The sequence below is a fragment of the Silurus aristotelis genome (genome assembly GCF_946808225.1).
Source record: "Silurus aristotelis genome assembly, chromosome: 6".
Classification (NCBI taxonomy): domain Eukaryota; kingdom Metazoa; phylum Chordata; class Actinopteri; order Siluriformes; family Siluridae; genus Silurus; species Silurus aristotelis.
This window is the reverse complement of record NC_139579.1, coordinates 11,563,460-11,580,387: the sequence shown is the minus strand read 5'-3', so window position 1 is coordinate 11,580,387 and position 16,928 is coordinate 11,563,460. Positions and strand designations below refer to the sequence as shown.

The 16,928-nt window shown below is 40.4% G+C and overlaps 1 protein-coding gene across 3 annotated transcripts; it reads left to right on the top strand.

Moving 5' to 3' along the window:
* Positions 1–3,472: 3,472 nt before the first annotated feature.
* Positions 3,473–13,797, top strand: ppp1r10 (protein phosphatase 1, regulatory subunit 10). Of its 3 annotated transcripts, XR_014533935.1 has the most exons (20): positions 3,473–3,535; positions 3,735–4,040; positions 7,794–7,906; positions 8,250–8,336; positions 8,422–8,557; positions 8,647–8,698; positions 8,792–8,914; positions 9,024–9,155; positions 9,270–9,375; positions 9,488–9,591; positions 9,674–9,777; positions 9,912–10,071; positions 10,540–10,680; positions 10,771–11,017; positions 11,105–11,180; positions 11,312–11,524; positions 11,612–11,747; positions 11,968–12,327; positions 12,427–13,408; positions 13,441–13,797. XR_014533935.1 is itself a non-coding variant. In XM_083543274.1 (19 exons), exons 3-19 carry the CDS (start codon positions 7,800–7,802, stop codon positions 12,549–12,551), a joined length of 2,409 nt encoding a protein of 802 aa, XP_083399400.1. In that variant the 5' UTR covers positions 3,473–3,535; positions 3,735–4,040; positions 7,794–7,799; the 3' UTR covers positions 12,552–13,797. The 3 variants fall into 3 exon arrangements, 2 of the variants coding, with proteins under 2 accessions (XP_083399400.1, XP_083399401.1); XM_083543274.1 differs by having other exon boundaries at positions 12,427–13,797; XM_083543275.1 differs by having other exon boundaries at positions 3,474–3,535; positions 8,792–8,878; positions 12,427–13,797.
* The last annotated feature ends 3,131 nt before the right edge of the window (positions 13,798–16,928 follow it).

Genomic DNA, 16,928 nt, shown 5'->3' with positions numbered 1-16,928 from the left:
ATATGGCACACAGTATTATTATGAACCATCCAACAATTTGTAATCATTGTAATCATCACTTGTGTCTTAGATTTACTTATTTTAGTATTTATCATACTTTAATCGTTGAACTGTGGGTATGCCAATTTAACAGACACTATGTAAAATATTAAAAACACCATATTAACACTTCTCACATCTGCAGTGTGGACAAAATACACAAACCGTATACTTAAGTGAAAATCGAGATACATTAAGTAAAATATTACTCCAGTAAAAGTACAAACGTTTTTTTTCTTTGCATTAAATGTATCCAATGTACCATGATTTATTATGGCTATAATGTTCCTATTATCATTTTTGCCACAAGACCTCACATCTTTACCTCTGTCATCTGCAAACTTAACGATGCTGTTTAAGGCATAGGCAGGTACGCAGTCATGGTGAAAAGGGAATATAGAAGAGGAGACAATACACATCCCTGAGGAACCCCAATGCTGAGGGTGAGACCGGAGGAGGTGATGGAGTTGAGTCGGACAGAATGTGGTCTGTTCGTAAGGAAGTCCAGAGGCCAGTTGAAGAGATGTGTGCTGATGTCAAGCTGTTTCAGCTTCAAGATTAGCTTGGAGGGGCTAACAGTTTTAAAGGCTGAGCTGAAATCAACAAACAACATCCTGGCATAAGTGTCGGGTTGTCGAGGTGGGTCAGGACAGAATTAAGTACCGTGGAAATGACGTACTACTCGGGCGAAAGGCAAATTGGTATGGATCCAGAGTTGGTGGCAGACAGGCTTTGAGGTGGGTGAGGACCAGTCTTTTCGAAGCACTTTGTGATAACAGGAATGAGTGCGACTGGACGAAAGACACCCAGTTCTGTAGCAGCGGAGTGTTTTGGCACTGGCACGATGGTAGCAGACTTAATGCAGTTTGGGACAGTTGCTTGGATCCAGGACGGATTGAAGATGCTTGTCAGACATATCTTCATGGATGAGTGCTCACCAACTAAAACTCAACCTCAGCAAAACAGAACTGCTGGTCATTCCAGGTGATTCATCTCCAGGTCAAGATCTCCAAATAACACTTCATGACTATCTGCTCTCCCCTTTAGCCACTGCTCATAACCTCGGGGTAACTATGGACAATGAACTGTCTTTCTTCCCACATGTCGCTAATGTTGCTCGTTCTTGTCGATTTCTTTTCTATAACATCCGAAGGATTCAACGATTTCTGTCCATACAGGCTGCCCAGGTGCTTGTTCAGTCTCTTGTCATTTCAAGACTTGACTACTGCAGCTCTCTGCTGGCACGTCTTCCCCTGAACGCTATTCGTCCACTGCAAATGATCCAAAACGCAGCTGCACGACTTGTGTTCAATCAGCCCAAGTTTTCCCACACCACCCCACTGCTGTGCTCCCTTCACTGGCTTCCAGTAGCTGCACGTTTTAGATTCAAAAGGCTGATGCTTGCCTACAAGGCCAAAAATGGACCAGCACCATCTTACCTCAGTGACCTAATCACATCTCGCACTGCACCACGCTGTCTGAGATCCTCCAGCACTGCTCGACTGGTACCACCTTCTCTCAGAATGAGAGGTAAGTACACTTCAAGGCTCTTCTCTGTTCTGGCACCGAGGTGGTGGAATGAACTTCCCCAAATGTCCGTACAGCAGAGTCCCTGATTATCTTCAAGCGACGACTGAAGACCTACCTCTTCCTGAAATACCTAAATGAGCACTTTCCAATTTTGTAGAATTCGAGTTATATATATTAAGTTTGTAATCTTGCGTACCAGTGTAGATTTATTCATTACTAGAGATTTAAAGCACTTTTGTACGTCGCTCTGGATAAGGGCGTCTGCTAAATGCCGCAAATGTAAATGTAAATGTAAATGTTCGTTAAGACCTCAGCCAGCTGCTCCACGTATGCTCTAAATACACGGCCAGGGATGCCATCAGGGCCGGCTGCTTTCTGTGCATTCACACTGCCCAGGGTAGCACACAATTCAGAGGTGGAGAGTGTGAGTGGCTGCTCACCTTGCCGCAACATCCATGGCCTTATTTGTAAGAATGAAATTTTGTTAAAGTAACATGGTTTTCAGTAACCCACACCTTAGCCACTGAGCTACCACTCCCCCCGAGAGCAAATAGATCATGGTATGGCTTTCCCAGTCAGGGTGAAAGGAATACTGAACCAACATGGCTTCCATTCCATACTTCAACACCATTTAATTCTTAGAAATAAGGCCATGGATGTTGTGGCAAGTTAGAATTTCTTCCATCATTTATTCCTCTCGAAATGTTCTGCTTGCTGTTGAACTTATGCTGAACTGCATGTTTGTTATAAGTAGATACCACCAAGACACCTGATGCTGATTGGTGGCTTGCTGCATGTTTGACCAGTTAAGTTTTTATCCACTCATAAATAAAAAGGAACGACTGATTTCGCAAAATATAGCTGAGAAAAAAGTTCAATATTTGACTTTCAAATGTAATCGGGTTAAAGTCTCCCCAAATGGAAATACTTCAGTAAGATTACAGATACGTGAAAAACGTTATATGTGTATATATTCCAAGCCAGTAATTACTGGTACAGCCATAGCCTTCGTTACAATATCAGAGACCATCAGACTCTTACCCACTCTCTCGCTTGGCATTTTTCCGAATGTGTGCGTATATTGTTTGTGCGTAATTGTATATATTGCAATCATCATTTGTGTCTTAGATATACTGATTCTATTAGAAATCACACTTTAATCATTTAACTCAGGGTATAGTTATGGTGTCATATTAATCCCATACTGCATAGTGTTCTAACTTTAAGGGAACAATGAGTATACCTACTGGTGTTCTCTCTCTCTCCCTGTTACCCCATCCCTCCCTAATCTTCTTAAACATCTTCCTGTGGTACCACTTATCCTTAAATTTACTGAGCAACACAAGAACCATGAAGACTGATTTGTACAGGCGGTTACAATGTCTGAGGAATACAAGAAACTGTGAACTGCTTTTGCATTCAAGCATTGATCAGGTAACACTTGATAACTTTAACAATGATGGAACTGTAATGATTGGATATTCAGTGTTTTGGATGATGACTCCCGGTTCCTCTCAAGGTTCTTTCCTCATACCAGTTTAAGACATTTTTGTTTGCCACTGTCGTACTCAATAGAGATAAACTTATATGGACTGATTTATAATAGTAATGAATATTCGTAATTTAGTTACATTTGCAAAGCAGCTTTGAAACAGTGCCCAATGTTAAAAGTGACGAGTACTAAAAGTGAACTCAGATAAAAGTATACTGATTCTGTTCTCTTGCTCTTTGTATGTATTTCCCTCTGTTGTTTTCCTGTTATATAAAGGAACGGGGGCCATGATGGGGGGGAGGAGGACAAATGTCCTTGACGAACAAAAGGTCGTCCGTTTGAAGCGTCATGGGGCTTTTTGGCGCATGCTCACTTCGGCCCGAGAGTTGTGGCGCATGCGCCAAAAGCCCGATGACGTCATCGGTATATAAAACCCGTTCCCACCCTTCTCGTTCATTCCTGGACTTGTCTGAGGTAAGTGTCGAAGTTGGAGAATGCGACTACAATTTTTTTTAAATATATATATATATATATATTTATAAATATCCACGGGATTAGTTTTATTTCAACTTTAATATTTGAGTTTTTTCCCCCTTTTTTTCTAAACATCACCCCATTTCTAACATAATGTTTGTTTTTTTAATCGACGTTTGTTCTTTGTGCTTTGTTTCAGGTATCAAGCGACTCTCCATTGAAGCTCTTGACGTCGAGGATTTTTTTTTTCCAAGACCAAAAAATCCCCTAAAAAAATGTTTTTCTCTACTCGATTAACGGACATTTGACTTTTTTTCAATTTTTTTTGCTCCAGATTTATTCAAGAAGGAAAAAGCTAGCATTCTAGCCACATCATTTCCCCATCCAAAAGTCATTTTCAGTCAAATAATGATGACAGTTTGAACTGTCTTTTAAAGAAAAAATTGCTCTTAAGCACAAAAAAAAAAAAATTAGGTACCCGAGACGCAGAGGAGAATTATAAATAGTAAGTGTTTCCTTTCAAACCGATTTGAATCGAAATTAACCGGTTTTACATGTCTTAATGATTACAAGCGAGGGAAGTTAGCTGGTTAGCGGATGAGCTCACACCGCAAAGGCAGCAAACGCCCTGCTTCTCTTTGTGTGTGTGAGACGGATTTATACTCTTAATTCATAATATATAATAAATGTAAAGCTAGCGATCGCTTCTCATAAGCAATCTGTTCATAAAGATTGCCGCAGCATACAGCAGGATGGGGTCCAAAATTTTGTTGAAAAACAGGGACAGAGAGCTCTTTGGGACACTTCAGCGCAATCTGCCCATAAAGATTGCACACGGTGACGCCTATGGATGTATAAATTGATGTGATTATTTTGGCTTGGTTCTTTTTTTTTGTAGCTACGGGTCAAATAAACCATATAAATATACGGTTTAGGAAAATTTTAGCTGCGGAATGACGAGGTTTTTTGTTTTGTTTTAATCCCCTTTTCTTTTGTCAGTTTTGCTTTAAAAATGGCGGACAGGTTGTCGTTTTTTTGTGTGGCATAATGGCGGCAGCTCGCGTTCGGGTCCTTGGAGGGTGTTTTTTGTTTGGGTTTTTAAAATACAGAATCGATTCACGGAGTAGTCCTTTTTGTCTAATTCAGGATTTTCTCGCGAGTGTAAATGAGTTCCGGGCGAATTAATTATAAATAGGACCTCTTGAAAAGGTTTGTTTGTTGAATTCAAGATGGCGCCCATGCGCTCCTTCTCCACGAAGGGTTAAAGGAATAAAGGGGGCGGGGCTTCACCCAGACACATGGCGAGGTCCTCAGCAGGGCTTCATATATATTTATATATATAATGTGTGTATATATATTTATATATGTACACAGCTATATAAATTTATATATATGTGTGTATATATATATATATATATATATATATATATATATATATATATATATATATATATATAATTTTATAGGCATTTTAAACACAACGTGGTTTATTTTTTAAATGCCACGCAGATTTCTTACTGGATGTTCTATATATATTTTTTAATCCTTATTATACTATTAGAAATGACCTAAATTATAGATCAGCCCTATTTGTGGTAATCAGCGATTATAGCGATCCTCATAACTTTCTCTTTTCATTCCTTCATTTAGCTTCTGTGATATACTGTAATGGGTTGCCATTACCACAAAATCTACAGTCATGAAAACTTTCTATTCTCAGGCCCCGTCGTTTAGCTGTTAGTACGTGCCGGCTTTGTTTACTCTGTGTAACAGTTGTGACATTTTCAGGAGTGTGTATTGTACCGTGTAACGGAGGTCGATACTGAAAAATTAAACTCCAACAACACTTTTCCGGGTAAGACACAACATGATTTTCCTCATGTACTTATTATTTTTTAAATCCCTTTATGCCACTCGGAAAAAAAAAATAGTATACATTCATTATTAGAGCACACACGTGTTTAATTGCATGCTAAAGTTTAATACTGATCTTTACCTCATAGGTTTTTATTTATATATAAGACCTTTTGTCGTTGTCTAATATGGAGCCCGGTGTAGTTTTTGTATTGTGCAGTGTAAGAAAAGAAAGAAAAAAAAGTAAGTGTGTGTGTTGTTCGGAAATCTTTGGGTTCTGCTTTGCACTGAACGGCCGAAGGAGACTCTTAAAGCCTGACAACGCGGAGTGGGCGGTGCTAGAGCGCGATTGCTCCGCCCAACGCCCCGCCTATTCGACTGCTTCCCCCAAGAAAAAAAAAAAAAAAACAGGCATGATTTTCTCATATAGACAGTTTTGTTTTATTGATATGTTTTATATATTTATATATATTTGCAAATACTTTATTACTCATACACGTTTTATAAAATGTTTTTTAATGATTAGTAACGTTTTGGTGGTCTTTTTTCTCCCTTTTTTCTTTTTATTCACATATAATTTTAAGTGTCCGTAAGTAAAAGGAATCATTTCATTGTTTCATCTACTTGTAAACATCATCAGTCACCTCCATTGATTGATTAATCAACAATTTTGACTACTTGGCATCACTGTAGTATATAGATAAATTTTTTTTACAGTCTTGATCATAATGCAGCTGTTACATTGAAATCCATGAAGTGTTTTACTTAAAAACATTATGTATGTAAATGAATGTATATGATGAGTCTCTAATTAAGGTGTGTGTGTGTGTGTATACACACACACACAAACACACATTACAATTTAATTTTTTTTTTATACAAGTGTAGTAATATAGAAAGCGTTATACGATTACCTTAACCAGTTTTTATTTCTACTTACTTCAGAAACAGTGTGTATTTTACACTTAATGACTAATGCACTGTGTGTGACTAATTTCCATTTCAGTTCTCTTTTTGACTTGTATTTTTTTCCAACCAAACATGATACATTTTCCCCAAAAGCTTCTTGAAAGAGATCAGAACTCAAGTATTCTAAGTTTATCTGTGCAATCGAAGTGACTCTCAATGAGCATCACAGTAATCACAGGTCCAGTAAAATCAGCTGACTAACAATAAAACTGTTGTTCAGTGTTTTTAGCTTCTTCTTTTTTTTCTACATTCTCCTCCAAGCATTTTTTATTTTGAGTACATGTCATTTTCTTAACTCTTCTGTAACCGAAATGCAATGAAATAAATTCGCAAATAAGATTTTATTTCTAATTCTTTTATAGGCTCAGAAAAATAATCATGTCAGGAATCATGTCTGTTTTTGCTTTCAAATATTTACATACACCCTCATGATAAGGAGAGCAGGTGGGTCACATGTTGGAGGAAGGATGTAATAATACACAGGCAAAGTTTGTACCCCAATGAATATGTTAGCATGTTATGAACAATAATAACACAAGGGTTTTGTATTAGACACTACCTCCCTCGAAGGCCTAGAACATGCAGTTTTAATTATATGCAAGTATATTTTAATCATATATATATATATATATATATATATATATATATATATATATATATATATATATATATATATATATATATAAAGCCGTGTCATTTTAGTGCAGTCATTTTGTTTGTGATGTTCATTACACCTCTGTTTTCTCCATTTCACACAATTTGCTTGACTTTCAAATGGACTATTCTGTTTTTTGTTTTTTGTAATTGTCCAAAACAAACCCAGTGTTGCTCGGAGCTTTTGTGTGTCTTTTTTGCGCGCCTTTTTTTTACATTCAAATGCCAGCACTTTCATTTTCGAGCAGTCAAATTCACGAACCACCTTATGGAAAGTGTCATGCCGATTTTCGGCCACATGACCCAGCTTGTCCCATCAGCGTTTCCTCGTTGCGGTGTCTGCTAGATCAGAGATTGACTTTGGCCTGAGGTCTGTTGCTGTGATGCAACCGTACAGTCAAGCTCAGCAGTCAGCTCCTTGCATCTCGACCAGGTTTAAAACTATGCGTTTGTGGTCCGATGGAACGAGAACGCCAGCCGACTGGAAGTTCCTGATAGGCAGTATCATTATATTGGGCATCTCTGTGGTTATAGTTTGTAGCAGAGCATGCAAAGTCGATTTCAGGCCTTGTGCGTAGTATGTTGTGTTCCAATGAGCTCTCTAAATCATCTTCCAATCTTCAGGGTTAAGGCCAAGTGATTCACTTATTACGCTTCTACTCAACAGTAACAGCTATTGTGTAGCTTCAGTCACTGCACAAGTGCCACTTATTCTCTCGCCCTCTCTTTGTCTCTCTCTCTCTCTCTCTCTCTCTCTCTCTCTCGCTCTGCCTGTGTGTAGGCTGCAATGGCAGTTTGCCCAGTGGACCCCAGGGAGGTGCTGAAAGGAGTGGAGAACCTATTGGGGAAGGATGGCGAGCTCAGAAGCCTGGAGGGCGTTCCCAAAGTATTCAGGTGAGACTTGAACAAGTATATTTATTTATTTGTTTTAAAATCGGTTATCCCCATTTGATTTATGATAGAAGGGAATGTGTAAGAGTGAAAGGCTGTGGTGAGACCTGCTATGTTTTAGGGTTTAGAGACAGGAGGCAGAGTTGATTATGCTTCAAGGAACAAGGATGGACTGGATTAGGATTGAGTTGAGTAGAGGGGATGTTTTGGTTTGGTGAGAAGAATGATGAGTATGGGGGGGAGAGCTGAAGCCCAAGAAGGAGGTTTAGGGACATGCAGGTGGTTGGATTGAAAAAGGCCAAATTTGCCAAACTCACGATTGCTCCGTTTTTTTTTTTGTGTGCAGTCTCATGAAGGCCTCCCATAAAATGGTCAGCAGGTGCATGTATCTGAATATCCTACTGCAGACCAAGTCACATGACATCCTTAATCGGTATGTATGTCTATTTTTACACGTGTATGCATAGCTAAATTTTTTTACTCTAAACGAGTGAAACTAAATTTTTATTGCTTCACAGATTTATCCGTGTTGGTGGCTACAAGTTGCTGAATTCTTGGTTGACTTATGCCAAGACCACCACCAATACCCCGATGTTACAGCTTATTCTGCTTACTCTGCAAAAATTGCCTCTCACGGTGGACCATCTCAAACAGGTAGCACTTTATTTTAAGCTCCTGCCACTTCTAATTACATGAACGCATTTTGAAGTATTTTCTAATCAATGTTTTTATCCTCATCCTAGAACAACACAGCAAAGCTGGTCAAGCATCTGAGCAAGAGCGGAGAGACTGAAGGTAAGAGTGTAACAATTCCCAGTCCCACAATCCACTCTGTGGAGGTTTTTTCCTCGTTTGCACAGTTCTAACCGTCGGGTTTGTTCTTTGCAGATTTGAAAAAGCTCGCCTTGGTACTCGTCGACGGTTGGATGGCCATAATCCGATCTCAGAGCGTCGCCAGCGGCGCCTCGCCCAACGGTAACGCAGCCTTCCACTTCCTTCATCTCATCCATGGTGGGGATTTCAACACCCCATCACCTTTCATTTTCAAACATTGTGTCATAATATATGAGCGTATTTTCCTTTATGGGATCCTCCAATGTTCATCGTTAATGTTTTTCAGACAAAAAACGAAAGAAGGAGGATATCAAAGTGCGTCCTGAGGTAAAGACTAGCGAGAAAGTGACAGAAGAGGAGAGGAAACGAGAAAAACCAAAGGCGCATGCACCCAGTCACGCGAAGATCCGCTCCACAGGTCTGTATCCCGGCTTTTTTATTTTTTTTGCATTCGTTTAATATGCTTTTTTTTTTTCTGCTTTTGTGATGTTCTAAAGTTTGTTATTTAATTTGTGTATCTTGTATCAAACAGGTTTGGAAGTAGAGACTCCAACACCCGTCCCTACGAAAAAAGTCCCTGTAGTCCCCCAGCTTGGGGACAAATACAACATTAAACCTGCTGTCCTTAAGAGGCCGTGGTAAGTTTTCTGCCCTGCATTTACATTCCTTACATGTCAACATGTTACATCTGCTGCCCCCTGCTGGTGATATGGGTAAAATTGTAATCGCTTGTTCTGTCGCCCCGTCCAGTTCTGCTGCATCAGACGCGCCGCCTGTGGAGAAAAAGTACAAGCCTCTCAACATCACCCCCAATTCAGCCAAAGAAATCAAAGTCAAGCTTATTCCTCCACAACGTAAGCATACCTTCATGGCATCTCATGCACGCTCTATTATAGTTATTATAACCTGTTTAACTGGTTTTGTCTCTTCTGTTAGCTATGGAGAGTCTGGGCTTTTTGGACGCCCTCAATTCTGCTCCTGTGCCTGGAATCAAGATCAAGAAAAAGAAACCTAAGGCGGCCTCGCCTACCTCAAACAAGGTAGAATCATGTTTCCTTCTTTGTTTTTTTTGTAAAAAAAAAAATATTTTTTTATTTTTTTAAGCGAAATCAAATTAAACTGCAGAATTTCATGTATTTTACTACCTTTATCATTTATTTATTTTTCTCCACAGCCATGTCCGTTTGAAAGCAAGCCACAGTCGTACTCAAGCACCCAGGCCAAGCCTTCTTCCCCTGAGGCTCCTGCATCTCACACTCCTCCACATGAGCCCCAAGACCTGGAGCAGCCAGGGACGCCTGTCCCCACTGAGGACCCCGAGGCTATGGACACCGGTAAGTTCACCGAACATGCTCACATCACAGAGGCTTATTACAAGGTTACCAGTTAATAACGGGTACAGGGTTGCAAGGGGGCGGAAAATGTCCAGAAACTTTCCATGGAAACTTTGGAAATATTCAAAGTTGAAAACTTATGGGAGTTAACTGGAAATCTGGAGAAATGTATGTGTACTGTTATTTTGTGTGCAGGATTGAAAAAATTGTGTGTTATGTTACGGAAGAATGCATGGTGGGGGGGGGGGGGGTAGGGGGCGTGGCCTCAATAAATTCAACTGAAATTCTTCCCTGTTTTAGATTCCCAGTTTATTCCCAGTCTTTCTCGTTAATTCCCTTTAAAGGCTTCCAGTCTTGAAAAGCCTTTACAACCCTAAACGAGTGTAACCGAACGTAACCGAGTGATTGTGGTGGTCTTTTTGTAACTTAATCCATAAAAAAAACAATGTCCCCTTTTCTCTCACACAGACAAGCCTAACGCACTTTCAGAGCCACGTGGAGAGGAAGAAAGCCTGACGAAGAAAGGCAAGAAAAAGAAGAGCGTTCGCTGGGCTGAAGAAGAGCAGCTCAAGGAATACTTTTACTTCGATCTAGACGAGACCGAGAGAGGTAAGCCCGTCTGCCCCCGTCTCCGCCCGTCTCGCCCAGTTCATGAGTTCAAATAAAAGCAGCTGATAACTCGCGTCTTTCCTCCCTCAGTAAACGTCAATAAGATTAAGGACTTCGGTGAAGCGGCCAAGCGCGAGTTGATGATGGACCGGCACACGTTCGAGATGGCCCGTCGACTCTCGCACGACACCATGGAAGAGCGGGTGCCCTGGACGCCCCCGAGACCTCTGACCCTATCCGGTTGTCTGGTCACTTCAGGGTCCAACAGCAGTGAGAAGATGACCCAGAGGGACAGAGAGATGGGCATCCTCCAGGAGATCTTCCTCAACAAGGAGAGGTGAGTGTCCTTCATGTGGAAACGTCTCATGATTTATTTTTTTAAATGATTATTATTGTCTAAATTTGTCCCCGTCTTTTTGTTTAGTGTCCCAGACAGTCCACATGAGCCAGACCCAGAGTCTTATGAGCCAATGCCACCACGTCTCATTCCTCTGGATGAGGTACTTTGAATTGAAGCCTTTTAATTTGTGCCTCTTTTTTGTGTAAAAATAGATTTTTTTTTTTTTGTAGATCTTTTGTTTGCCGATTAATTATTTAACTCTAAATGCCCTCTGTCTCTTTGATGGTTCAGGAATGTGCGATGACGGATGACAGCTACATGGAAACCTCCGATATCCCTGCGTCGTGTCCCCCCCAGGCAGCCCAGGAGGGCTCCAAACTGCCTCCTGTCCTTGCTAATCTCATGGTCAGTATGAACAGCGGTCGCAGCCCTCAAGCACAGAGCAACACTCCACCTCCCAACAATCCAGCGATGAACGTCCAAGAACTCCTCAGCTCCATCATGGTGCGTTTCCGAACATCCCCTCATCCGCCTGTTTGTCTTTGGTGGCCGATAATTCATCGATTTGTTTGTGATGTTTTTTTTCTTCAGGGTGCTCATGGATCTAATCAGTCAGCGGAGGATCTCATTAAGCAGCCCGATTTCTCTGACAAGATCAAGCAGCTTTTGGGATCTCTGCAGCAGAATCAGAACCAGAACCAGAACCAGCAGGGTAACCCACCACCCAGTAAGCAGATTAGGATTAAACCCTGATGTGTTTTATTTGTTTGTTTGCTTCCATTGTGTTTGAGTTCTTTTTTTTAACTAGTCCAAAAACGGATTTTACGGAACATATTTGTGTGATTTAAATAACCTTTTTTATGGTCTTATAAAGCCTTAAATTCGACTGCCAGAAACCCAGTAAAAACTCCCCATATTTATTTGTATTATGTTTGTTTTATTAATAGTGAACGCAGGTCTGCTCGGCCATGGCCCCAACATGAACAACAACAACATGAACATGCCGATGCCCATGAACGGCGGATTCCCACCGAACAAGCCGCCCGGCGGTCCTCATTTTGGCCCCCCTCCCCCTCCTCACGGGCACGGCCCCCCGTTCGGCGGAGGAGGTCCACGCATGATGGGCCCTCCCCCCGGACCTCAGGGCAGAGGAGGGGACAACGGAAACTACTGGGGAGACGACTCTATGCGCGGAGGACCACACCGGGGTGGCCATTTCCACCGCGGGAGAGGAAGAGGCGGAGATCAAGGATTCAGAGGCCGGGGAGGACGAGGAGGACCACGCGGTGGGCACAACAACATGGGTGGTAAGATTTATGTGCTGCTTTACATTTTCTTTTTTCTTTGTTATTGATTTAACTTATATTGAACGTATAATATATTTATATTTCCCTCTTTCTCATCAGACATGTCCAAAAGACCCGTGTGTCGCCATTTCATGATGAAAGGGAACTGCAGATATGAAAACAACTGCGCGTTCTATCACCCGGGTGTGAACGGTCCTCCTCTACCCCCCCAGCACGGGCATTAATGAACTCAGAGCAGCCCCTTCTTCAAGACTGGTCACGATCCTACCGCTTTCTTGCACTAGAGGGCGGTGGAGCGCATACATTTTTTCCCCCCTTTCTATACCGTCTAAATCCTCGTCAGTGTTTACAGCTGCCCGATCAAAAGACGACAAGACAGACAAGATTTCTTCTCGTCCGCGTCTACGGAAATGAAAAACGCACAGACTTTATTCCTGAGAGAAACCTAAAGCCTCTGGTGATTGTGTGTAAATAGGCTCTTTCTGTGTAAATATGCTAAAGACAAAAAAACTAACTCAGTGTTCAGATCACATGTGTAGATATCCGGTCTTTTTATTTTTTTGTGGTCATATGAAGGACACTGATTTAACTCTGCTGAAGAACGTGCCACTGTTTTTGATGACCACTGTTGCAGCTTCCTTTTCATGTTACACTGCGTCGCATTTGCATTGGTGGTACTTTTTTTTTTTTTCTCTTTTGAAACTATTAAGTTAATTTCCGCACTACAGAACCATGGAAGTGTGAATGTGTTCCCGTGTTTTGTTTGTTCTTTTTATTGAAAGAGGAGAAAACGCGCTTTATAATTTTTTTTCTAGGTTACACACAGTGCCTCTCCGCTGTGAACTGTGGTATTCTAGGACCTCTTCATTTTAATTTCAACGTCTGCCCGGCTCATATGAAGCTGGATACACACACACACACACTCACACTAAAAGTGTGTATGGCTTAACATAATAATGCTCCCTATTAACGTTTAAAAATTGTCCAAAAAAGACAGACTTCCACAATCAGGTGTGCGATTATGATGATTCATTCCTAGTCATTTCATTCTGTGTGTGTGTGTGTGTGTGTGTGTGTGTGTGTGTGTGTGTGTGTGTGTGTGTATCCATGCAGTCACACCCCCTCAAGCTGTGACGAGTCCTGCTAAGTCACGTATTCACTCGTAGGCCAGTGCTAAACTGAGCCCGAGGCTCTGAACCACTTTTTGGGCCAACTCTAGTGTTTTCTGTGAAAACAGTGGCCTTTGTGTCTCTTGTGGGACTTCATTGTTGTTTTCTTTTCATTTTTTTTAATTATTTGTAAAAATCTGAATTTTTTTTTTTTTTTTTTTTAATCTTTATCGATGAGGTTTGGTTTATATTCTAGAGGTTTGTGTTTTCCTGTACATTACAAAGATATACATTTATTAGCGAATCTCAAATCTGTAAAGGTTTTTTTCTACGTGTATTAATAAATGTTCTAAAAAATAAAGCCGAGTTTTCCGTGCATCAAATGCAGCTTCACAAGATTAAAACGAATGAGTTTAATACAAAATTGTGTCCTGAAGGAAAGAGAACGATGTTCTAGAATTAACCTTGTGAGTGTATGCAAGATTTTTTTCTTTCTTTATAGCATCCCTGGAAGTGGCTCTTTTTTCCACACTACAAAAATGGTGTCCTTATAAATCAGGATACATTTTTTGGGAATATGAAAAAGTTGCTAGAAGCCAGGGGCTGTAAAAATGACGTTCATTATCCAGATGTTTTTTTAAAATGACCAATAAAAAGAATGTTATTTCATTAATGCTGTTAAGCTTTAAGTTGAAATTGAGCGACCAAGAACTTCCAAGTAAAATCTTTGATTCAGTTTGACCAATAGGTACAAATTCCTTGAGGACAATTTTATGTGAATAAAAAAACAAAACAAAAAAACAAAGACCATTGATTTGACTTAAAGTTTCTTCCTCGAAAGCCTTGTCCCATCGGTATACTCATGCGGATGATAGCGGAGCTTCTCCACAAGCTTTCCTCACCCTTTCCAAAGTTTCTAATGCACCTTTACCCGATCCCAGACGATGTTCCAAACTTGCATGCAATTTTTTAAAAACGTATACCTGGCAACCCAACCCAAATAAAAGATATTTGAAAAGGAAATGATTATGGGGAATGAAACAAATGACTGAATGAAAAAAAAATATATAAATATAAGGTATTAGGACTATACATAATGTGATCTGTTTTAATTCTAGTATTTCGTCCTGCATGACTTGCCACTATGGTGGTCCCTAAACATAAATGTGAGTGAATGGTGAGGAAACGACTGCTTTATGACTGTTTTCATCACCAGATCTAACTAAAAATGGATAAAAAGTACAATGTGGTGTGTCCGATCGCAGTGTTATAATAAGTATAAAACACTAAAATAATGTCGATAAAACCAAAGCGGATTATATTCATGGCGGTCTCGCTTTTGTTTGTTTGTTTGTTTTGTTTGAGCCAGGCCTCGTAATCCTGTCGCTGTGACCGAATGTGGTCGCATCCGTTGATGCGTCTGACTTCCTAGCAGGCATATCCGTGTTCTCAGGGCGTGTGTGTGTGTGTGTGTGTGTGTGTGTGTGTGAACAGGAGTGGCCTCAACACTCCGCCCTTAGACGCAAATATTGACACGAGCGACAGGGTTTGAAGACACACACCCATTCACACATGCCTGATATCCTTCTAATATCCTAAAGACTTCCTGAATGTACATTTTTGCTTAATTGTGTGAAAAAAGACTTTAACGCTTAACTTATTATAAAATAATTTTTTTATTATTATTAATCGTTGTGTGTTAATCAAACTTCAGCTATACATTTTTTCCCACCGTATGGATGCCAAGCACATTGTGCATTTGGCTTCTCCGGAGAAGAAGATCCCTGAACAAAGACGCCATTGATTGGACCGCCATTATCCTAGGCTTTGAATCGGCTCTCAATCCCCAGCATTGTTCCCCTTCAAGATGGCAACTTTAGAGGACGTCCACAGGGATGGCTAGACCCCCCCCCCCAAAAAAAAAAAAAAAAAATAGAAAGCAAGATTCTTTTGTTCATCTTCAGTCGGGATCGTGGTGGATTTGAGGAACGTTGGCCGTGAGTCAGGAACGTACCCTGGATGAGATGCGAGTCACATAGACACGATAATCCAGGCATCCAATTCACTTTTACACAAATAAAGCAGTTACAAAGTTGTATAAAGGAACGTGTACATTTATTGCCTATAAGTTTATTCCTTATAATTGTACATTTAATTTCTATAATGAGCGAAACAGAGGTGACCGTGGCAAAGGAAAAAAACCCTGAGACGGCATGAGTAAGAAACCTTTAGAGGAACCAGACTCAAAAAGGAACCTCATCGTCTAAATGTCCATCATTACAGTTCCATTGTTTTAATAGGCGCTTAAATGCAAAACTGTTGCGTCCTGTGCCATTGTAGTGAAGCGGATCTTCCCGCTTCGTCCAGACCTGCCTCTGGATAGTGTTCTCTTCGATTGGAGGCCACTCTGTGCAGCTGGAGACGGTTTCTCATCAACGCCTTGGGTGGTTCCATGAAATTCCGGAGTAAGAACGGGAGCTTTGAGGATGGATTTGGACTGTAGTTAACATTAAACTGTCATTTATATGTAATAAATGGACATTCGTTGCAATCCAGATGAGGACGAGTTTCCCTCTTGAGTCTGGTTCTTCTCAAGGTTTCTTCCTTATGCCATCTCAGGGAGTTTTTCCTTGACACAGTCACCACCGGCTTGTTCATCAGGGACAAACTTACACTTATAAAGAACATATTTATTTTTTATCACCACATTATCTGTGTAAAGCTGCTTTAAGACAATGTGCATTGTTAAAAGCGCTACACAAATAAAAATTAATTGAAATAAACTGGTTATATTAATTACAATCCAAATCCATCCTTAAAGTTTTTGAGTTCTCAGTGACTTCATGGATCTTTAGGCTGTAGATGTAGGTGTTGGTAGTAAGAAAAGGAGAGTATTTAGAGGATTTTACCAAGCACTTTGTTTCTGCACCATTGAAAATCTCCATCTAAATTTGAATTATTATAACATTTTTATTTTATTTTTTTTTATTTTATTTTTTTTAAACGTTTGAATCCAAACTTTTTTTGCCACAAGTTTTTGGACACCTGACCATATGAACGTTTCCACATTCAGTCCACATTAGGATGTTCCACTAGGTTTTGGAGATGGTGGTATCGATGTAGGTGAGGTGAGGAGGCCTGGGGTCAGCAGTCAGCATTTCAATTTGTCCCAATAGGGATATAGAGCTCTACAGAAGGTCAAGATGTTCCACTCCAACCCATGTAAGATATATCTTCTTTGTGCATTGTGATGCTGAAGCAGGTTTGGGTCTCACAATCCAAACGAAGGGAAACCATCCTATATGATTGTGATTTATGCAATCATTGTGAAGAAGAAGAACATACAACTGGAAAAGGATTATTGTCCTAATTCTTCTGTCCATATAATTATTTCCAAGATTTTACTTTTTACCTTTCGGATTATATCTTCTTACAGGAATTACTCCTGACGTGTGTGTAAAGTTTATACGTAGCAAACGACACTGCAACGCT

What these genes read in the sequence shown, in the direction of transcription:
- ppp1r10 (XM_083543274.1), top strand. Translation starts at nt 7,800, where the DNA reads ATGGCAGTTTGCCCAGTGGACCCCAGGGAGGTGCTGAAAGGAGTGGAG. An exon ending in CAAGCTTATTCCTCCACAAC is followed by an intron (nt 9,592 to 9,673) that starts GTAAGCATACCT and finishes CTCTTCTGTTAG; the next exon opens with CTATGGAGAGTCTGGGCTTT. An exon ending in CCCCGAGGCTATGGACACCG is followed by an intron (nt 10,072 to 10,539) that starts GTAAGTTCACCG and finishes TCTCTCACACAG; the next exon opens with ACAAGCCTAACGCACTTTCA.